At 43.4% G+C, this 23,664-nt stretch overlaps 1 protein-coding gene and 1 long non-coding RNA gene across 2 annotated transcripts; one reads left to right on the plus strand and one right to left on the minus strand.

Moving 5' to 3' along the window:
• Positions 1-942: 942 nt before the first annotated feature.
• On the plus strand, positions 943-18,175 carry OSTM1 (osteoclastogenesis associated transmembrane protein 1). Its single transcript, XM_039531970.1, has 6 exons — positions 943-1,376; positions 8,455-8,566; positions 10,387-10,484; positions 13,522-13,680; positions 14,776-14,941; positions 15,284-18,175. The coding sequence occupies exons 1-6, from the start codon at positions 1,005-1,007 to the stop codon at positions 15,337-15,339; spliced, it is 963 nt and encodes a 320-aa protein (XP_039387904.1). The 5' UTR covers positions 943-1,004; the 3' UTR covers positions 15,340-18,175.
• Positions 2,175-22,053, minus strand: LOC120401758. Its single transcript, XR_005596714.1, has 3 exons — positions 21,908-22,053; positions 10,077-10,175; positions 2,175-2,982 (listed from the first exon to the last, which is right to left on the minus strand). It is a non-coding gene; the product is annotated as an uncharacterized LOC120401758 (long non-coding RNA).
• Positions 22,054-23,664: the final 1,611 nt, after the last annotated feature.

Raw genomic sequence — 23,664 nt, forward strand, 5'->3', positions numbered from 1 at the left:
GCACGAGCGATATACTAACTTTGGCAGCTTTATGCTGCCGTAACCTGTGTGGACCAAAGTTTGTAGTGTAGAAGTGGCTTTTAAATGTTTTAGCTACATCAGTGGCTGGCCATTGATTACAGGAATAACAGCAAAATGCTAATGTGGGCAAGGCCTATGTGTTTTAATCTGGTCCCTAGCACCAGCATGGTAGGTGAGTGCCTCCCCCTTATGCTTTAATAAAAAGAGAAATGACAATCTCTCTCTTTCTTCCTGCCTGTGCTAGAGGGGAAAGTTTGACTGGTTGATATGTGGCACTTATTGATGGAAAGTTATGCTGAAGAACAGAGCCGCCCAGAGGATTCAGAGGGCCTGGGGGCTTCAGCAGCAGGGACCTGGCACTTCGGCAGCGGGTCCCGGGGCGGAAGGACCCCTCGCTGCCGAATTGCAGCCTAAGATCTAGAGCAGAAGAAGCTCCGGGGGCCCAACCCCCGCGGCAGTTTTCCGGGGCCCCCAGAGCGAGTGAAGGACCCTGCTCCAGGGCCCCCGAAAAACTCCCGTGGGGGCCTGGGACAAATTGCCCCATTTGCCCCCCCAGCGGCCCTGCAGAAGAAGCGAGAGTCACATTCCTTCTGAACTAGGCCAGAGGTGTGTGATCATTAGCTCCCGGGGCAGAGTGGCAGGCCCAGCAGCGGGGGGTGGGGGGTGTTTTCAACCTGATGTCAGGCCCCTTTCCCTGCGTGCCGCGCATTAGCAGGCAGGGCCCCGCTCGCCAGGCCGGGAAGCCCTGCGCGGTCCCCCACCACCCAGTACAAGCGCCCGCCCGGGGCAGGCCTGAACACAGCGCGCCCCACCCTGCCAGGCCGCACCCCCTGCCCCCCAGCCCCGCCCTTCCACCCCGAGTCGAACCCCCACCAGCCAATGAGGCGGCGCGCCTGACCCAGCTCCGAACGCTGACAGCTCGCCGGGCTCCACGTGACCCCGGTTCGCTGAATCGCGCCCAGGAGCCGCGGCTACCGGCTGCCATGGGCCTGGCCGCGCGCCTGCTGCTGCCCGGCCTGCTGCTGGCCCTGAGCGCGGGGCAGGGCCTGGGGTCCGGCCGCCGCCCCCCGCCGCAGAGCGGCCCGGAGGGGTGGGCGCTCGGGGGCGGGCGCCGGCTGCTGTCCCTGGAGCTGCTGGAGGAGGCCGAGGACCTGTCGCTGGCCCTGCTGGGGATGGGGCTCCCCGGGGCGCTGCCGCCCGAGTGCCGGGAGCTCCTGGTGGGCTTCGCCAACAGCAGCGTGAGGCTCACCGGCTGCCTGGTGCGGAGCGCCCGGCCCGTGCGCCTCTGCCAGAGCTGCTACCGCCACTTCCAGAGCGTCACGGAGCAGCTGGAGAACATCACCCGGGCCGTGGGGGTGCGTGCGGGGAAGGGCTCTCCCAGGAGCGGCCCGTGTGTGTGCGTGCGGGGGGTCCTCTCACCCACAAGCTTCCCTGGGGTGCGGTTTAGCCAAGCCCTAGCTGGAGGTGGCCTCCCCCAAGCTGTTGGAGAGAGGCAGGGTGGGGGCAGTCCCTTACCTTCTTCCCTAGGCCAGCTGGGAGACTAGCTGGCTCCCTTGCCTTACCCCCAGAGCTGCTGTTTGTGCCTGGCGCTGGCTAAGGACTGCACGTGGGGGTGGGTGGATGGGGAAGCTGGGAAACATAGCAGGCTTACATGGAAAGCTAAGATCGTGGAAGTAAGGAAGGGAGGGAGGGTAAAGGGTCCTCCTGGGTATCCCTTTGCAAATGACTCCCCAGCAGAAGAGGTGTCCAATGGATGCTCCCTCCCATTGGAGTGAGTGTTCCTGGCAGACTTATTAATGGAATCCTGTGTGACTCCATTGAGTAAAATGGAGGCACAGACCTTTTAGTGTTATCAGACTTGTATCCTATGCAGGGAAATAGCATTTGGAGCACTAACTTGCACTGCCTGATTACTCATTGATATTGACTGTTCTCTGGAAATGCCCAGTATGCGGTATATGATTAATGACTTCAGGCCACATGCACACAATAAAATAGCAAAACAACATCCCCTTCTTATTTGCCCTGTCACATATTTAAAAAATATTTGATCCTTAAAAATCAGGGTGTTCTAGAATTTAGAGATTCATAACTAGCTGGGCCATCAGCTTCTCACAAATGCCTAGGAGCTTTCTTAGATATGAGTCATTGCTGCTTAAAGTGTTTTGTTCTTGTAAGCTTTTTGCCCATTGCTCTCCTCCTATGTAGGACTGAGTTCTTGTGCCTGAAAGGATATGCCTGTTTCTTCTCTGTGCACCATATTGTGGGGTTGGTATTGCTTGTTTATGTGTCTTTCCTGACTGCGAATACTTTTGCTTTCAGTATTAGGCTGTGTATTAAAGCTTACTTATTTTGATTTTGTACAAGAGATAGTATGTGCCCTTCCTTTCCCTTAGCATACTTAAAATTTACAATCTGATCTAGCTCCCAAACTCCATAATTCCACCAAACTCCGGTCTTCCCCTTGCAAAAGGCCAAGGAAAAAGATGAGCATTGCAGTACGTTTGGAAGGTAACGGATCTGGGCTCTGAATGATGCCACTTGTGGCAGTATGGCATGAGCAAAGCAGTGTTTCTCAGGTACCCTGGACTCAAACCACTTTTTTTGGCTCTGAAAGTCATTACCTACACCTAGAATTAATTCCACCTAGAAGTGCATATGCAACTGCAGCTTGGAGGAGCACTGTAAAGCTGCCATGTTGTGGATTGGCTTTAGCTTCTAAAATAGTCCTTTTGTGGTGTAGCCCAAGTAAAGTGCAGTAGTGTTATCTCAGGGTGCAAAGGCATGTAGCATGGTTTGCATCTGAAGCAAAAGGTCTTGCTTGCCAATGGGAAAATATCCAGTAGCAAACCTGACTTGTCAATAATGGCTGCATACCATCCGTGGTGATGATGTAATTTAGGCCAGTTCTTCCAGTTGTATTCCACATCTTACTAACGTTGTTTGTCTGGTTTCGTAGAGCTGGAAATTATTCATAACCAAAGGATGTTAATAGTCCTGCATCTTGCAAAGCGTACTTTAACTCCTATAGTATATCAACTTATACACATTTTACTCCCATCTCCGAAAATGTGGAGCTTAAAGGTGGGAAATCTAGTGACCAATACTATCATTTTTATATGGGAATGCTCATTGTGGAGGGCCTCAAATGCCTTACAGATTATATACATACAACTCCACTAGGTTACTGTTCCCTAGCCATTAGTCAGTCAACCAGCTGCACCACTCTTCTGGGTAAAGGTGGGGTCCCAGCCGGATAAGCCCTAACTCTGACAGTACAGGTATACCCGCTAGGACTAGGTTTTTATGTATCTGCAGATTATTTGAGGCTAATTGAATGTCATCTGAAAGATCCAAGTGTAACAAACTGCATGGTACTCAGTTTCTCTCTTTAAGAAGGATTAAAGGAGTGAGGTGACTCTGCTGAGATTTGAACCAGTGGCTGCAGTGAGTCAAAATATTTTAAACCTGATGTTTAGAACTTTGTCATCCCTTCCACCAGTTGTCATCAACTGATGTGGGAAGTCAGGGGGAAAAGCAGCCCAGTTTCATTCTGTGAATCTAGGTAACTTAGTTTTTGTTAGTATCAGTGATTTAAAACTTTTCCCCAAAGTTAAGTCTCCCATGAATTTGGAAGTTCAAATTTTAAGGAGCCCTCCTGGAAGGTGGTAGGCCCCTGCTGTTTACGCTTTTTCAGCATTTGCTAGGTCTTTTCTGCTTTTGTCCATAACCTAGAATGGTGGTTCTCAACCGGGGTACACACATCTCTGAGAATACGCGGAGTTCTGCTGGGGGTACATGAACTCATCTAGATATTTGCCTAGTTTTACAACAGGCTACATAAAAAGCACCAGCGAAGTCAGTACAAACTAAGATTTCATACAGACAATGACTTGTTTATACTGCTCTATATACTATACACTGACATGTCAGTACAATATTTATATTCCAATTTGTTTTATTTTTAATTATATGGCAAAAATGAGAAAGTAAGCAATTTTTCAGTACTAGTCTGCTGACACACTTGTGTTTTTTATGTCTGATTTTGTAAGCAAGTAGTTTTTAAGGGAGGTGAAACTTGAGGTACGCAGGACAAATCAGGCTCCTGAAAGGGGTACAGTAGTCTAGAAAGGTTGAGAGTCACTGGCCTAGTAGATGTGAGTGTGTGTATATGACAGTTTCCCGTAGAAATTACCAGAAGTAGCAGTAATGGAAATTCCTGTGGTGTGAGTCCTAAAATGGAAGATTTGATGATCCTTAACCTTTTAACAAATCTTCCATTTTAACAGGGAAAAAATAGAATAAATAGGGAAATGGATCTCTCCCAAACTTTTGTAGGGAGCACTACATTTTAATAGAGACTCTTGTGTTGCATGTCCCATTCCATTCATGGCCACTTAACATGTCTGTCAACTACAACAATTGCTTGCCATAAACAACAACTTTATGGCAGTATCTAAATCAGCTTAGCAGCTGGGAAGCAGGAGCCAGAGTCTTATGTCCAGTTAGCTCTCCAGAGATCAAAGTTTGGGAATCATGGGGTTGAAAGAAAACTAGTTTTGAAAGAGGAAAAATATTAGTCTGTCAGACTTGTTTTGCAGTAATAACAGTTATTCCTACACTTCTTTCCCATTCACTTCACCCTACTTCTTTGGTACTCTGCTCACAACCAGGCTACACTGTCACAGGAATTCCACCACTATCTCTTTCCATTGTGATCCCCAAATATATTGGATACTTAAGTATCAAATCATGGTAGAGAGGGAAAAAAAGGAGTTTTCTATTAACAGCAATAAAATCTTTGCTTACTATAGCCTTAGATAGTTTGTCATGACTTGCAGAAAGGACATCAGCTGTCTGTGATATGAGTCTGGGTGGTAGATGGATCCACTATATCCCAAGAGGCACGTTGTAGCTTTTCCAGGCCAAAAAGTTAACACTTGTTCATTTGTTGGAAATAAAACAACGAGGAAAAGAGAAGAGGAAGTACATAATGTTCATGTTTTGTTTTTTTTTCCGGTGGAAAACCTGTTCTTGTATTAAGGGGTGAAAAAAACCAACTCATTAGCCAAGGGCCAGTGACTAACTAGGTTTAAACTTAAGTGTCAGATTACAAGGGATACCTCATCATTCTGTGCTCAGCTGTGTAGAGCTTTGCCTTTTTCTTCTCAGAGTTAGTCAGTTTAAGGCTGAAGCCTTTTCCTGATACTATTTATGTTCTAACTTGGGGGCAGTCGGTAGGGGGACTCTGGGCCAAATCTGGACCACCAGATGGCTTTTGAACAGACCCTGAAATCTTTTTACTTATTTAGTATCAGTGTTGTTGTTTTTTAATTATTTTCTCTGGAGTTTGACTCTTGACCAAGACATTGACAAAAAATAATTGATTATCCCTGTTCTAATTTTTCCCAAGTACCCTTTCCACACCATGTATCTGTATGGTGGTGTGTGGCTCTGAACTAATTCATGAACCAGCTACCCAGAAAAGCATGAGTGTAAACACTTGGGCAGGGACAGTCTTTGTGTCTTGCACAGACCTAAGCAGGTGGTGGATCTTGAACAATAATAGGGATGGCATCTCTTATTGCAGTGATCCTGAGGCTGTCCTCTCATGGCATTCTTAGCTAACTAGCTTGTGTGTGTTTGGGAGGATTTCATAGGACTGGTAAAGAGAGGATTCCTTGGTCATGGTTTTCGACTCAGTTTCAGGTTAGTGTAGTGTGTGAGAGCAATTGCCATCAGATGTCTATTTGGCCTGCATGAAAGCTAGGTCATGTAGGGATGTTTCATCAGGGCCACCCAGAGGATTCCGGGGGCCCGGGGTCTTCGGCGGTGGGGGGCCCTTCCGTTCCGGGACCCGCCGCCGAAGTGCCCCGAAGACCCGCGGCGGGCGGCCCCCGCCGCTGAATTACCGCCGAAGCGGGACCTGCCGCCGAAGCGCAGCCCGGTCTTCGGTGGTAATTCGGCGGCGGGGGCCCCCGCCGCGGGTCTTTGGGACACTTCGGCGGTGGGTCCCGGAACGGAAGGGCCCCCTGCTGCCGAATTGCCGCCGAAGACCGAGCTGAACTTCGGCTGCGGGTCCCGTTCCGTCTTCGGCGGTAATTCGCCAGTGGGGGGTCCTTCCGCCCCGGAGCGGAAGGCCCCCCGCCGGCGAAGACTGGGAGTGTAAGAAGCTCCTGTGCCCAGCCCCGCAAGAGTTTTCCGGGCCCCCCGGAGCGAGTGAAGGACCCTGCTCCAGGGGCCCCAAAAAACTCTCGTGGGGGCCCCTGTGGGGCTCGGGGCCTGGGGCAAATTGCACCTCTTGCCCCCCCTCTGGGCGGCCCTGTGTTTCATATCTTGCTGGGCTGCAGGTGAGCTAACCTCTCTCCTACAGGTGGCTTATCCAGGTCAGGGTTGGGGCAGACAGGCTGTGATGGGGGCAGTAACTCGTGCTCTTGTGGCTGACATTGTACCTGCTAGAGCTGAGTGAAATAGTCCCACTGAACCTCAGACCCTCTTAAACAGGGCTTTCAGTTTGAGCTTTTGTGGACATAGTTTGATAGCACAGCGATGGAAACTGCAGGGTCTCTAATCCTTAAACGTCTCTTGGTGGGGTTGGGGAAGGTGCCCCCCTCTTTCTCCTAGGCTAGTAGAGGGTCCTAGATGGCCACTGCTCTTCCTCCCTCCCTCTTCGGGGTCCAGCTTAATAGAGGCTTTTACATCCCAAATTCTGAAAGGCTCCCTACCCCCAAAACAGGGTAGCAGACATGTCAGTGCCACTCTGCTAGCTGGCTGTGCTGAACTAGGGCTGAGAAGTTCCATAATTCTTAACTAGAGTTGCTTGGGAACTCCAAGCTCCACAAAATATCCTCTAGGGCTAAGAGAAGCAACCAGCCTCTCTGGGTATGTCTACACAGCATGTTGGAGCCTGTGGGACCAAGCCTCCCAGGCTAGGTTGACAGACTTTGGCTAGAGGGGCTTGCGCTGGTGCTCAGAACAGAGCTGTGTCGACAGCACTTCGAAGTTGTGAGACTGACTTTGAAGCCTAGGGATGGGGTGGGGGTGGGGGTGGGGGTCTTCAGAGCCCAAGTCGCAGCCCAAGCCATGACTTCAAAGCGCTGTCTCCACAGTTATTTTCAGAGCACTAGTGCAAGCCCAGGTCTGTTGACACAGGCTCCAGAATGCTGTGTGTAAGGAGGCTAGTGTGAAGGGTAGTTGTCACTCAGAACAAAAGAACGTGTTTCACTCATTCAACATGGATCTTCCATTGTCAGTGTGTTTTAGTACTTCAATCAACTTGTATCTCTCTATGTATCAAGCTGTTAATGTTATATTGAAATGGTGTCTTGGCTGGGGTTGGGTGAGTGATAAATTATTGATCTTCTACCCCAACCTCAGTATAACTAATTACAAATCTTATTTTCATCAGCAAATGTTTTGTAGTCTTACTGACCCTCACCAGAGCTTGTACTCCATTTGCCAGACCAGTCTTTGTGCTTAATCTGGTTTTGGTCAAAAGCAGCTCAGGGGTGAGATCTATTCTGTTGTGGTTGGAAAATCAGCCTGGGGGTGCCTGGCTGATTCTGTCAGTCTGTGGTTTGTGGCGGGGAGACAAGAAGTGATGTTCTCAGTCTCTGTTTTGAGTCTTATCTGTTTTCATTCCATTTAAGAGATGTGCACAATTTAAAATGCTATTTGGAGGCTTGATGCTCCTCTGTGTTTGCAGTCAGCAATCTCTGTACCAGAAGGCTCAGATGCATGCTAGGAGGGATTGACTTGTAGCGGAAGGCAGGTTGGGGTGACACAGGGCCAAGGGAGAGCAACTTCATGCTACATATGAGACTCCAGAGGAGTCATGCTGGCAGGTGCACTAAATCAGCCAAGCAGGAGTTATAGGCTTCTTGTACTAATTGGACTTGTGGAGCTCTGAATGCTGGGTTATGTCAGCTTCCATCAGTATTAACCCAGGATGGAATCTAACTCTGTAGTTGTATTATGGGAGCACCCAGAGGGCCCCATTGTGGGATCAGGGTCCATTATGCTAGTCATTGTACACATGCATAATGAAAAGTGTCCCTGCTCTAGAAAGCACCATACACACCAACAGCTATCTTGACTGACACTCCTGTAGTTCTCATATTAAACCCTCTAAGAACGTACCTAAGTCCCCAACATAGTTATACATCTCACAATATTTAATGTGGTTTTTTTTTTTTTTAAAGTCCATTGTTTGGAAAGACTCCGGCTTTGCCCTGTCGGACTAGTTCTCGGCCTTTCTAGTCTCTGAAATTCTCAGAATTCTGACAAGGGATGTAAAACTGGCCACACTACTCCCGATGGGTGAAACTGACACGCTTAAAATGGCAGACTTGGCCTCCATGTCACCAGTTATCTGAAATAATTTCAGAGTTGTTTCCATATGAATTCATAATGCTGTGGGGTTTTTTCTTCCAGAATTCTTCTGAGAGCAACTGTGCAAAAAGCCTCTTGATGTCCGATAGGGTACAGCTAGTTGTGATCCTTTCGCAGTTCTTTAACAGTACTTGGGAGAAGGCCAACTGTGCAAGTATGTGATTTGTTCTGTCCTTTTTCATGCTACCGTTATGACTCAGATGACAGATTTAGCCTTGCCTTTAAAATTTCTCAATTGATCAGAACTGAACAGCATTGATAAGATTAAGTTATTTAAACTGACAGAAACAAAGAGCTCTTTATTGATACATCCTGGATATTTTATTGTACAGGGGACACTGTTCAAAGCTGACAGGTTAAAAAAAATCAGTGTCGTTTTCTTCTTCTCTTGCTTTTCTAAATACACTAGAGTCACCATACAAATATTCACCTTGTGCTAAAAACATTTACCCCTCCAAAATCAGAGCTTCTTTACTTACCACCCGTTTTTACTTTGTCTGAACAAACTATGCTGGAGATCTGCTACAGTTCTGCTGTATTTGTAGATCTCTTATTTTTCCCATGCCCCCGTTTTCCTACTTAAGTAGAAAATATAACTTGAACTGTTTATTAAAAAGTAAGGTTCAGATTCTGATACCCTTACTCATGTTGAATAGCATTGTACTCACCCCACATCACACTGAGTGACTACTGGTGATCAGACTCTGGCTCTGAAATTCTATGGGCTGGTTCTGCCTCTTATTCTGGCTCTAACATATTGCATGTGGCTCCTTTATGGCCCTTAAATGCCACCACAGGAAACAGGAAAAATTCCCCTGGCACAGGAGCTGTACCCCTACCAGGGGAGCATAGCTGCTGGAACTAAGGGTATGGGGGGTGCTGGGCCCTGGCTTGAAATGGTTTCCATCATATACAGGGTTTACAGTTTGGTTCAGTGGCTCTCAGCACCCCCACTATACAAATTGTTCCAGCACCCCTACATGGGAGTGTGCCAGAGGTTGGAGGGGTGGCAATGTAGAACCGAGTGCTGCAAAGGATTTTGGGCTGCTACAGAGTCCATAAATAGCTCCAGGGAGATTGGTGGCAACCAGTAACTTATGTTGGGAACTACTAGCCTCTGGAGCTAGCTAGAACCCAAAGTGTGTGAAGGAGAAGTAAACAACCTCCAACTGTCCTCCCATTCTCAGGCTCCGCCTTCTGTGCTGCATCTCTCAGGAGGGGAGCACAGTCTCTATCCCCTAATGCTTAAGATGTTCCCTCACTTCCATCCTTTAGGGAAGGTCACGTTTGGAGTCTGCCAACTTCATAGTGCCCCTTTTAATGGAATTCTACATAAAACTAGCAGTCCTCGTTTCCAAGGGTCTAATGGGTCAGAGTAGAGAAAGTGGAGTAGATGGAAGGAAAGAAATACCTGCAGGGACTAGAGCAGTATCTGACAAGGAGTGTTTTAGGAGCGCCCTGCAAGGCCGGTAAAATCGGCTTCCACTTCCTGAAAAAATTGGTGTACGTTTTGTGACTGTGCTTAGTGCATTTTTCAAAAGCATTTCCGTTTTTTCATAAGCATAAAGATTCCTTCTATTTCCTAGCTGAAACAGTGGACAGCTACATATCTTACACTTATATATTTTCAAACAGTGCACACTAAAAGCAGCGTCTTGTGTTACCTGAAAGGATTTGAGCCTTCTCTGGGCTTTCTTCAAAATGCTCTTGATAATGGTCTTCATCTTTCATTTATTTAAGGCCAATTAATACTGAAATATATCCTAAATGAAGAGAGACGCATGAGTGAGTTAGGACAGCAAATCTGAGACATCTGCATAACAGCAACCAAATAGGAAAAGCAAAGCTGACTGGACTGTTGATATAATTGAGAGCTCTTGCTGTAAAACTGTAGGGCCACCAAGGGACGTGTTGGCTCTAGACATAGGTTAGAAATCAGGATATCTTGATTCATGTGTTTTTTCTTTTTGACAGATTGTTTGAAGAACAACAGTGAAGGGCTATCAAATAGTACAATAGAGTTCCTGAACTTATTCAATACAACACTGACGTGCTTCGAACATAACTTCCAGGTATCTTTGCTGTGTATCTGAGGGTGGCACTGAGCCCTCTTCTTGTATAGTAAAATCTCTTATTTTCACAGAACAAACTGCCATGGATACATATTGAGCAACTGCAATTGGCAAATTCTTAAGCAGTTTAGGCAGTTAGAACAATTATCTATAAAATGCAGATGTTCACAATTGAGAGCACAAAATGCATTTTAATTGATGCTCACCTTGACTTTGTCTTATATGCAATTACAGTGCCATTTCATATTGGGATTTCTGGATTCACAATAGCTGATGATTATATAGTAAGAGTCACGTAGTCTCTGCATACAGTAAGTCACTTTTCCTAGTTCCTTCTGGAGTTGTCACTACGTGACTTAGCCATGTGGCTCCTTAAATCATTATTTGGTTGTATTGTAGATTAGTCCAAAAGGGCCAGCTACCTGAAAACACTTGTTAACTCATATCCATTACAATTAAACAATTAAAACTTTTGCAATTAAATATCCCTCTTTGTAAAATAAATGTGGCAATTATCTCCCAAGAAAAAGTGCATCCAAAGAATTATGCATCAAATTTTTGTAAATTATCCTAATTTAATCCTAAAACTAAATCAGATTATGCAAAAATATTAGTTGTTTCATTAAGCAGCTAATCAATAAAAACTGTCCAAAACGATAACATTCAAATTAAAGTTCTTGGTGCAGAATTAACATATTGCTCTAGAAGAGGATCTGTGGTTACAATATGCTTTGCAGTGAGCTAGCTTTCCCTGCTTTGATGCTTACCAGGCAGCTTTTGCCCCCCACTGTGGTGGTTTCTAGGGCATTTTTTTAACCTCTATTGCCATGATCATATCCACAGAGTTCTGGAAATAAGACTTATGCTGGCGTACAACCAACTAGCCTACTAAAGAAGCACAACAGTTGCCTGTGTTATTTCTGAGTGTCTTAGAATTTTGTATAAATCCAAGCAGGTTGTAAAGATTCACTTTGGCTCTGTCCTTGCCCCTCTTCACAGACAGGTGGAGGTATGTGCTGGTTTTGTGGGGAAGCTGTGCCAAAGATGTATTTAGCATTTTCAGTCTGGAGCGGGTGTGGTCTGTGCTCATGCTTAACTGTTGTGGAAGGAACAGCTGCTGAGAGAGACCTGTCTCCCATTATTCTCACTGGTGATGGTTCCTGAGATGTGCAGCCTTTATAGTAGGTCTTGGCCAGGGGAAAGAGCTTGAGCCTGGTCAATGGAGCACTTTAAAGGCAAGACCTGGACCACAAACTTAATCTAGTAATTATTGGGTAGCCAGTGGGGCGTTTGCAGCATTGATGTGCTCTCATTGACCTGTGCTGGTCAGCAGATAGCCTGGAGTTTCATTCCTAGGTTATGGAGATCATAATTTCAAGGATTACTGTGGTCAAGTCTGTATCTGTTAGGATGGAGCATCATCTCCTGGCTAGCTGACTGTGTTCCTAAAAACTATTGCTGTTTGAGTATTGAATATTGCTGAGACATTGAGGACGACCATAACTAGAAGGCCCCTGTACAATCTTCACCATGGGGTCATCTTAGGGAGTTGGCTAAATCATGGAAATGTTGCCTTCTTCCCTCCAACCTCACCATTATCTTGCCTGGGTTTAGCTTCAGAGAGTCACCTTTCATCCAGATGTTGATGATCTGATTTGCCAATAGTACAGCTACAGAAAGGGGCTTTCATGGTAGATGAAAAGGAGACTAACAGCTGGGTGTAAGTTGCATTCTGCTGATATTTAAGGTGAAGGTGTCTTATAGTCTCTCCCAGAAGCTTGTTGTAAATAATTGAATAGGATGTGGGAGAAAGTGAAGCTGTGTGGAATTGGTCCCAATGCTTCCTCACAGCCATCTCTGCACATTACTGTTTATTCCCCCTAAGTCTCTGTGGTGAGTCCTCCACACGGTCAAGGGCTGAAGTGATCTAGAAAAATGTGTGGAGGTTGCCCATTTTCTGTGGCTAAGAGGAGATAATCTACTATTGTGACCATGACCATTGCTGAGCCATAGGTGTAAAGCCCAGCTGGGAAGACTCTAGGATGCTGACAAAGGTTGGGTGTCATTGGTGATGATCCTTCACTAGCTTCCCAACTGCCTTGTTCAGAAATGGGAAATAGGAGGTAGCCTGTGAAGTTGATCATACAAGGGTTTGCTTTTTGAGTGCTGGATGAAAAGTGGTGTTTTAAAGTGGGTAGTATCCAGGTCTCTTCTGTAAACTCTGGCTATTGTGGGTTCTGTCATTGTCTCAGTGACTAGGCTTAAAAAATACAGAAGAATCTGGAGATCTTATAATTATCTTCCCCCATCCTCCCCCGCAACCCACCCAGGTCATCAGAACTCTCAGGGAGGCGAAACTTACTACAGTAAAACTGACTTTCCTGTGTTTTTCATCTGAAATCCACAAAGGATGAAATTCACAGTTAAGTAAACTTCCAATGCATCTTCTAGTAGGAGGGGAGATGATCTTGTATTCTGTCAGCATAAGCTGGGATCTACAGTTACATTGTATTTGGGTGCCCAGCTCCCTTAGCCTCTTTTGAAAATCCCACCAATAGTGTTTTTAAGGGACTGTGTGTTAAAATATGATCTGGATTCTTGCTATTATTTACAATCTATGTAGTAAATGGGGGACAGGAACAGTAGCTGTTGAAGCTCAAAATAATTAGGCCGAATTAAAATACTTATTCACTCCTCCTTCCTACCTGTGGCATATTTTTATAGACCAATGAAAAATAGCCAGTTGTGGGAGAGAAGCACCCCTGTGTTTCCAAAGCAAACTTGGTATTAACAATCTTTGTTTTGTTTTTATTCTAGACAGTCAGTAGTTTAAAAATGCATCTTTTTTGGGAAAAATAAGGTCAACTTTCAATTCACTGAGAGCTTTTTTTATTTCTATAAAATGGGCCTAAATCCCAAAATTTCAGTCTAACATTTTAGGATGTTAATATTGTAGATGTTGGTTCAAGTTCAGCTCTAGTTTTTCAAGTTAATTTTATATTGCTTTAAAAATCTAAATACATGCTTATAATTTTAGGGGCAAGCAATCAGTGTTGTACCAAGCAACCACACAGAAGTATGCAGAAACTGCAACCAAACTTACAGAAATCTGAATGCCTTGTATAACAAAATGCAAAAAATGACTGAACAGGGATCAGAACACAGAACACACTTGTGTATTGATGTGGAAGATGCAGTAAGTATACATATTTGCTTCTGGATCTTATTGCTGAACTAACACCCAGTGGGTAGATAGATACGAAGAGCAATCTTCAGTGGTCCCTTAGCTGTTTTCTCTTGGTACCGCCCTTGTCCTTTCAGCGGTGGAAGCTGCTTTCATGAGCAGTTTCTTTGGTGTCCTAGTGTCACACTGCACCCACTGCTTTGTGCTGTGACTTCCTCACATCTCTCAAGTTAAGGAGGGTCAGGCTGGGTTCCAGTCAGTATGTGGAGAGAAAACAGTTAAGGAACATTTAAATGTTTCAGGAAACAGTGTTGGTGACCCAGTAGGTTGCACTCTTCTCTCTGAGTTAGTACTGAACCAGGACCCCCGGGGTAATCCATGATGCTGCTGTTCATTTGGATGAGATGTAAAATAGAGTTCCTGACCACTGGGGATCATTAAAGACCTTGTGCCACTCCTGAAGAGGAAGGGGGCTAACCTTGATGTCCTGACATATTTCAGCTTGGGCAGTTGGGACTTTATTCTTGTTTAGAGATTTTTGTGGAGGGACGATACCACTCCCTATCTCAAATTGGGGTTTGGGAGCTGGGAATTCCCTTTAATTTTTGGCTTTTATCTAACACTCCTCAGCTAAGGTCTAGTTAATGCTTCCAGTTAGTTGCTTCCAAACTACAGCAGTTGCTTATTGGGCCAATGAATATTAGGAAAGTTTTTAATGTATTTAGCTGTCTCTTAATGGGATTTTTAGCGACTGGAAAGAAGGGGAGTTAGTAGCATGTGATCGGCCAGCTTTCCATGAACCACCAGTGAGTGCTGTAAGAATCACAGTGTGGGAATCACTGCTCTAATAAATATATTGGATGGAATCCTGTCTCCTTGGAAGTCAATGGGAGGTTTGCCACTGATTTCAGTAGGGCTAGAATTTCACCTGTGGCATCTGATTTTTTTTTTGGGGGGCGGGGGGGAGATATTTTAAATGGTTCTTATTCAAGTAGATATGGTTTAAAGGTAATTAGAGGGTTTTGCAATACTGAACTTTGCAATGTTCAGTAAAAGAGTAATGCAAGCCAAGGAATATGTTGCTCACCATGGTCATTTTCCTTTTAGATTAACATTACACGAAGGCTTTGGAGTAGAACTTTCAACTGTTCCGTCCCGTGCAGTGATACGGTCCCAGTGATTGCAGTTTCTTCATTCATTCTCTTTTTACCAGTCATTTTTTACCTTAGTAGCTTCCTTCACTCAAAGCAGAAGAAACGTATACTTATTCTGCGTAAGTAATGTTGTCAGAACTTTACTTACAGAATGGGAGAGCACAAGGAATCATCTTGGTCACTCTACTTGATCAACATACTTGGTATGGGGTCAGGCAATTCTGCCACTGTGCCTGCAACAGTGAGTGGGAGCTGGTGTTGGCTACTTGTCCTCTTGGGGTCTGCTTTTATCACTTCAAGAGCTGTAGAGGGTGGGGAAAGTAGGTTCTTAGCCATGTGTTTCTGTTGAAAAGGAAAACTGATGTTAACAGAACACTGTTCAATAGTACGTGCTCAGTTAAACTGAGCGAGTGGGAAACTGATGTTGGGAGTCTTTATTTTGATTTTTCTTTTCCTTCTAGCCAAGCGTATCCAATCAAATGCCAGTCTTGTGAACATCCAAGAAAAATACAGCTGAGCTGCAAAACAAAACCAGAAAACTGCAACTGGGTATATATTGGGTACAATTGTGGTGGAAGGAGGACAGCACAAAAGAGGAGTTAATTATGGTTTATTGTTGCTCTGTATCATTACACAAGTTAAACAAAATGCTGTCTGACTCCTAAACGGGTATATTAACAAACATGACAAGGCAGGGCTATGAGACACACTGTGGATTTCTGATTTGAAAAATTTAGTTCTTTCCAGACTAGTGCTGAAGCTGGTTATTTTCTGATTCTTTGACTGCAGGTTTTTGTACCTTTCATCAACAGAGTGTGTACTTTTCCTGTATGTTTTTTCCTTTATTTAATTTTCTATATTGACTCCATAAAAATCTAGTATGACAGTTGTGTTCATTTCCAGGCATTTTAGTACAGTCTGAGACCTGATAACCTTTCTGATGTGGTTCTTATGAACTAGCAAAGCTTAATATAATTTGTTTTGGTTTAATTCAGTAACAGAATTAGAACATTTCAAAGTAAAAATGCCATCTTACCACATTTGGGTAGACTTGTACTACAGATTTCAAAAATTAGCCCCCTTACATAGCATCTCTTGATAGACACAGCCATGCTGCTTAGTTCATTTTAGTGGTCTTTATTTAAAAAAAAAAATGCAAGGAAAGTGGTAGATTTCTGGCAACAAATACAGCAGGTCTGCCAGTGCTAGACATTAATAGTAATCATTGACAACTACAGTATTTGGCTATTTCAGAAAATGTTTCATATTAGCGCATATTTGGGCACTTGCACGCTTAAACCACGAAGTCGTTGCTTTTCAAATGATTGGAGGCTTATTTTTAGGTATGATGCATATCTGTATGTATAGTCAGATGTGTCTTTGTGTTTGTCCCTTATTTCACTCGTTTAATCTCCTTTTTATTTATATATATATAGAGAAAATATTTTAAAATGGTAACCTGAGTAAAAGTCACTGGAGATGCTGAATTGTGCTTGGTGTAGAACTTCCTCTGGTTTAAGATACAAATGGGTTTACGTGAAAAAGATATATTTTAGTAGTGAGTAGGGCACCGATGTTCTATAACTCTAGAACTGGCATAAAGTGAATGTGCTGTGCCCGGATCTCTGATTTTATGTATCCAAATTTGCAATCAATACTTTCTAGAAATTTACTGAGGATGAGGTCCATTTAGTAGATTAAAATAAACTCAAACTCTGTAGGATATTGTAGAGCTGAAGCAAAAGGTCACATCATTGTTACTAAAGTTAATGGGACTGTAGAAAGGACACCGTTCTAAAGATGCATTAATACAGGATATCCAGGCTGGTAAATCCTAGGCCTACATTTTTCTGAATTTTCTACTATAGTAAAATGAAGAAACTTCAGTGTGGTTGTAATGAGGTTTGGAGGCTTCATGCTGCTATTCAGTCCATCCCATTTTACAACTTTAAGACTAAAGGGACACATCAACTGGGAAATCACATTTCTTTTTGAAAATGTTATGCCTATGATTATTATACAACTGAAAAGGTAGCAATGTATTTCTTTCTTTTACCTTGTGTCTTTTGACAGCACTTTTGTGTTTAGTTAGTTTCACTGTTTTGTCTCCACAGCCAATTAGTCACTTTTTTCCCTTGCCCAAACAAACATCAGCAGGGGAGCAAAATAATCTTAAAGCACTTTAAAACAACAACAACAATAATTATTATTTAAAGAATTAAGGCATACTGTCATTTAAAAAGAAAACCAAGTTGATAATGTGTCAGTATTAAGTAACATGATGTGTTAGCATTTGGCTGATATCCATACAACTGCTTCCTGGTATTTTGTGAGTAGGAAGTATTATCTCCCTCTGTTAATCACATGAATCGCCTTGAATGGTTGATTTGTGTTGAAAGGCTAAATAGGGTTGGATTTCTTGTCTGAGGAAATATATTTTTGACACTTTGGTCTGCTATAGATAAAGTGTCAAAATAGTAGAAGAATATATTTGTTGCTTATCACATGGTTATCTTCATAGGACAGAGGGGAAAATTGCCTTTGTTTTAAATGACTATTTTTATATCTATTGTGCTCAAATTTCAGCTTACTGGGCCTTATTCAACTGCTGTCCTAATAGCATTCCTTTGATTTGAGGCATCATATGATTGAGGGCTGTTCAAAGCAATCTTTCATTCATGCTGATAAAACCAGTTTGTATGTGCAGTGTTACAGAATAGCTTTCATACCGTAAGCAGTGGCTTTTTGAGTACATTCATATTAAGTAGGTCTGAAAGTCATTACTCTTGGATATGGTGGTTAAGCACTTTATTTAAAAAAAAAAAAAAAAAAGCAGCTTTTGTTTTTTCCTGGCTGCTAAGCCAAATGAAAGTACTCGTGATTGTTTTTAAAAAAAGCCGCAAAGTTTACACTCTAGAAATAATTGATATCCTACATCTTCTCAAATGTCACTGTTTTTTCCTTTTTGTTTCCTTGTAATGCTAGCTTTCTTTACATGTTTTTAAGTGTACAGTATCTTTCATATAAAATGCATTGGGTCTTGTTAATATTCTGATGTTTCTATAAATGCTTACAGCCTCCTGTCCCTAAAGGAAGTGTGGTGGTGCACAAAACATGCAGGGAAAAAAAGCTAACTTTATTTGGCTGGTAATTTTTAACTGTTGTTTGCCATTTTTATAACTGTATATAAGATACAATTAAAAAAAATCTTACTTTGAAGTACCAGTTGTTTGTATTTTTGGTACAAACAAATGTGTTTATCCTTGGGTAGCATTATCTATTTTTGGATTAGAAAACCTGTATACACTGAAAATGAACAAATATTGTATTGAATAAACATGTTGTGTATAGAATTGACTGCATTTGATTGTCCCATTTTCAGTGCTGAGATGCTTCGCCAATGCTGTTTTTAATGGGGGGAAAGGATGGGGCAGGACAGCCCAAGAAATAACATTTCTCAGTTTACTACACTTTCCTATTATGGACTTGTGTTTGAAGCACATGGTTACTATAGAAACATAATGCAGGTAAATAGATAGTAAATGCAACTTCACAATGTTGACATTCGTTGTTAGTGCTTTGTTCTAGACCTGCAGCCAGTTATTCTACTTTGTTACTGGCTGTCCCAGTAACTTCTGTCCCAGTAACTTCTGACTGTGGTTAGCTCTACCCTGACCAAGAGGGTGGGCTTCCTTAGAGTCTGGGTGAAGTCTGTAGAATGGCTCTGTTGGCTGCAAAGGGCTTTGAATCAGGCCCTTGTTTCATGAGGAAAAAGGGGATACTGGGAAAAGTTGATCTATTTGCTATTGGAGGGCTTCTGGGATGACTGATATACATGTGGAAACTTCCTTAGTTTTTAAGCTTTAATTGAAGGGGCAGGGTGTGGAAACCTTACCAGAGTCATGTCCCTTCCCCTCTTCGCCCTTTGCGCCCTCTCCACCCCCCCAGTATTCTAGTTAAATGCAAACACAAATAGTCCTCTTCCCCCACCCCCTTTTTACATTATAAAGGTTTTTTTTAACATCTTCCTTTGTGGGTCCCCTCTTAATAAGTTAATTACTACAGGTTTACAAATATAGGGTCTTGCTGCTGGTAGAGACAAGGAGTGGGCGTGAACATGAACAGTGATTGTTTTATTTTGTCAGGATTTCTTTTGGCACGATAGGCCGGTAATGCAGCAGTCAAGCTACTCCTGTTTTTAACAAGGTTTATAATTGACATTTCTGTTTCAGATCAAGAGCCCTGAAACCTCCAGCACAACAGGGATTTCAAAGCAACCATTTCGTGTTGAGTCTCCAAGTTTTTTAAAAAACAAACAAGATATATACAGCAACTCCTCACTTAACGTCCTCCCACTTAACGTTGTTTTGAGGTTACGTCGCTGCTCCGTTAGGGAACATACTAGTTTAAAGTTGTGCAATGCACAAGTTCGTAAAATTACAAGGGAGCATTGCACAAGTTCTTCTTTGCCGCCACCACCTACTCCCTCCCAGCACTTCCCCCGCTGCCAAACAGCTGTTTGGCGATGCTTAGGACTTTCTGGGAGGGAGGGAGTGAGCGGGGAAGCTGCTGTCCTCCTTCCCTGGCAGGCAGGGCCCCCTGGAATGCAGGGGCTTTAGGGGCTGCAGGGCCCTGGCCTGCAGTTCTAAAGCCCCTTTCGGAATGCGGCCCTGTGGGCATGGGCCAGAGGACTCAGGAGAAGCAGGGGCAGCCGTGCAGCCAGCAGCTGGAGAGAAGTGGCGCTTTCCCCAATAATATACTTGAAGTGGAGCATTCTTTCAAGGGGACTGTTGTACCTCTGTGTGGTTTCAGAAGCAATTTGAAGTCATTTGCTCGTAATCTGATAATCATGTTACAGGTGTGTATATATAAATGGGAGTTTATCATCTTAGATTCTTTGATCCTGCCACTCTTTTAAATCACTGTGTTCCCCTTGCCCCCAAGTGATCACAACCACCTGGTAATGGGCACCTGCCTGCCCATGTATCTTTGACAGAGAACCCCAGGCCAAGTATCATCTTAATCTGCTTTTGCCTCTTGCCACCAATCAGTTTTGTTCTTTTTTTTGCATTGAGAACTGATCTCTCTGGCTGTCCCAGTAAGGTCTCAAATTCCAAAATCTTTAAACTTTATTTAGGAAACTGAGTACATCTAAAGTAAATGGTATACAATCACACTGTGTCTATACTAAGGTCTGGATAACTATTGCTAGATAGGGTAAAATCTTGCTGTTACTATGACTTTAAGCAGGAATAAAATGTGTATATTCTCAGAGCTCGTGGTTTGTTTTTCCCTCTACCCTCAGTATTTATATTGGGCTAATAATAGAGGCCTTGGCTAAGTCAGGGCCCTGTTGTGCTAGAGCACATTTATAATGGATAGTCCCTACCCAAAGAGCCTAACAGTCAATGCCTGATTCTGCAAAAGCTTAAGCACCTGCTAACTTGGCTCATGTGAGTAGTCCCATTAAGGATGAGCTGCAGCAGGTGTGTGAAAACAAACAGGGGTAAGGTTAACACTCATAAGCAGGGGTGGTGCTTACAGTTGTGCAGAACTTGTATATACAGCCAGTGAAGTTTTCAATTCCTGTATTTTAGTATTTTATGTATTTAGAGGGGGGACAGAAATGGTCTCTGAACTGTTTAAGGTCTCAAATCCTTAACAGAATATATACTTAAAAATGACCAGGGAAAACAGTTTCTTCCTATCTATCTAGCAGGGTCTAAATTCAGAGTTCTGCCTTGCTGCTTAGAAGACTTTGTGGTGGTGTTGGCAGCGACAACAGTGCAAGGGATTCAGGTTGTGGAGGCATCGGTGATAGCCTGAGACATGCACAAGTCTGGGTGCCAGAATTCTGGTCCTAACAAGTTACAAGCTTTACGTTTAACTTTTCAATATAATTGCTTCCAATGTTCGGTCTAGACGTATATTCTGTTGTTGGTTAGGGATTCGTTAGCTTGAGTTACTTGACAAACATTAGTCTCAATATCTTGACCAATATTCCTCATGGTTCGTGTTGCCCAAGTACAGAGTCAACCAATTTGTGCTGACTGAGTCTTTTCCCGCTTTTGAGCTGGTATTTTCTTAGCCAGTGTCAAACCTGTTTGTGCTTTTACTAATCTGTATATTAGGCTTCATGCCCAGAATACAAAATTCCTTGGGAAAGGGGGATCTGTATGATCAGCAAAGTCATGATACTTCTAATTGGAATCTGTGGATAACTTCCCTCCCATCTTTTTATGGTGAATTTCCCTTAGTCACATGAATATTTCCAGCAACCGTAACCAGGTAGCTCGAAGTATAAAACAATTTGTGTAATATAATTTACAGTGCATCATATCTTCTCACGCTGCCCTGTGCAAACGGTTCAAATATTATGTGAGTTGCACCATTGAATTTTCCCAGCATTCTGTAGTGGTGCCTGTAACTACTTTCTTTGGCAGCAACAGCCAAAATAACGTATTACTGCAGCGCCCAATCAGGATAGGGACTCAGACTAAACTCTCAGGCTACAGACTAATATAAGACAAGGTGCTACAAGAGGATGAAACAGACAGGAGGGCATGATAGCGGTATGAAGAGGAGAATGGTGACAAGAGTATGTCGATATAGACTGCGTAAAGGCATAACTTGATGATCAGAATCAAATATCTTTACTAATAAGCTGTGCTCCGAAAAGGTAAACTAAAGTAGACATCAGCAGTCTTTACAGGCCATCTGACCACTAAAAGCTTCAGTATAGTTTCTGGCGTGATCTATGCACAGGCCTCAGTGCCAGCTCCTTCTGTGATCTAATCCTAGCTGACTTCCTTTGTGGGCTTGGAGAGGCACTTACCTATCACCTGAATAATGAGATGCATGTCTCAGGTGAGTTACAAACATCTCATGAAGTGAATTGTATGCTTATATGTAAATAAAGCTTTTGCTTGCATACATTTTTGTTACTAGTGCGAAATATGCCAAGGCTTTTCCCTATCACTGCCTTGCTTCACCTTACAAGGCCTATTTAATTACATACCTCCCCTCACCCATATAGTGATGTAGAGAGAGGAGAGGGAAAACATGACATGGTGAACATCACTTACTAGATCCCAGTCCTCCATCTCCTGTCTGTTTTGTCTCTTTAGTCTCAAAGATCATGGGGATGAGGTACTTGTTTCTGTATTTGTAAAGTACATAGCACACTTCAGATGCAATATACTTTCCTGGGGAGGAAGTTAAGACAGAATTGTGGTATTTCTAGTATGTGTGATGGGTTTCCCCCAGGGTGCCACTTGAAACAGGGGTACCACTGAGCTTGCCTGACTCACTAGCCTGGGCTCCCTTTAATTGTTCTGCTGTGACAAGCTGTAGACCTGCTCCTGGTCTCACACTTTCACAGCATACATACAGGTAAAGACATACCCAGCTGTTATAACATGCAAACAGACTTTCTGACTAGCCCCTACATGGGAAGGCCTCACTTGAGTATTTGGGCAGTTCCTTAACTGCACACCCCCCTTAGAGTGCAAACCCAAAATTACACCATCTTGCGCTGCACAGAGACCTATACAACGTAAGCTCATGAGATTCGCTCCCTCCCTCAATGTGAGAGAGACGCAACAGCTTTTTGCCCCCAGTTATTAATTTCACACCCTGGGTTAAAACCAAACAAAACAAATTAACTACAAAAGGTAGATTTGAAGTGATTGGTAAGGGATAGCAAACAGATCAAAGCAGATTACCTAGCAAATGAAACAAACAGGCAAGCTACGCTTCATCTAATAAAGAAACTGGTTATAACTAGCAAAATCTCACCCTAAATGTTGTTTTTAGGCAGATTGCAGAGGTTCTCGAAGGCAAGCTGCTCTTGCTTGTAGCTTAAAACTCCAGGTATTTCTTTCACAGGTCAGACACCCTCTCGCCTGGGTTCAGTCATTTCTTCCCCAGTTCAGTCTTAGGTGTTTACATCAGTCATCTTGGGTGGGGAGACAGTGAAGAATGAACCATGATTAAATAGGTTTTACGCATGGTAGGAATCCTTTGCCTTCCAGTGTGATTCCCACCCTCTGGTCAGTGGAAAAGTACTAATTTTATCATGGAGTCCAGTATCAGGTGACATGATCACATGACCCTGCAGCCATAACTCAAAGTATGTTTGCAGGGCCCACAGGAAGGTAAGAGATTAGCATCTTCAAAGACCTATTGTTCTTCCTAAAGGCCCCTTCTAGCCAGCAATCTAGACTGATTGCATTCTGTCTAGTAGGTATTCCCCGGTGTAAACACATTTGTAATAGCTGCACAGACAATATTCCTAACTTCAGATACAAAAATGATACTGAATACAATTATCCTATTTGTATTCATGTAAATCATAACCTTTCCAATTATATCTCTCATGACCCATCTTGCATAAAATACATCTTAGATATCCCATAATCACATCATAACAATATCTTAAGGAAGAATATGGGGGTGTAGTGTCACAGTATGAACCAGCAATTATGTAACTCCACTCTAGAAATGGTCTAAGTGGAGGCTGCTCTTAGTTTCTTAACTGTATCTAACAATATACTGGAGTGGCGAGGGTCTGATCTATATAGATGTGAGCTAAGTAGGGTCAGAGTTAAGGTGGCTTTGTGGAAGCTTAAGTCTGAATTTCCTAATTTTCTAATACTGGTGTGCAGGGTGAGAGGAGTTGGCCTATAACAACAAATGGTAATTTTTTAGTCCTTTTGTTTTAATTGGCAAATGGTCTTTTAGAAAGTAACTTTTGAGGTTGGCTTGCTGTGTTCTAAACAATATGCAATGGGGATTAACCCTAGGAATTTAAGAATACAACACAGTGGAAATGGCCTGCCAT

This window comes from Mauremys reevesii, linkage group 3 (assembly GCF_016161935.1).
Source record: "Mauremys reevesii isolate NIE-2019 linkage group 3, ASM1616193v1, whole genome shotgun sequence".
In the NCBI taxonomy this organism is placed as follows: domain Eukaryota; kingdom Metazoa; phylum Chordata; order Testudines; family Geoemydidae; genus Mauremys; species Mauremys reevesii.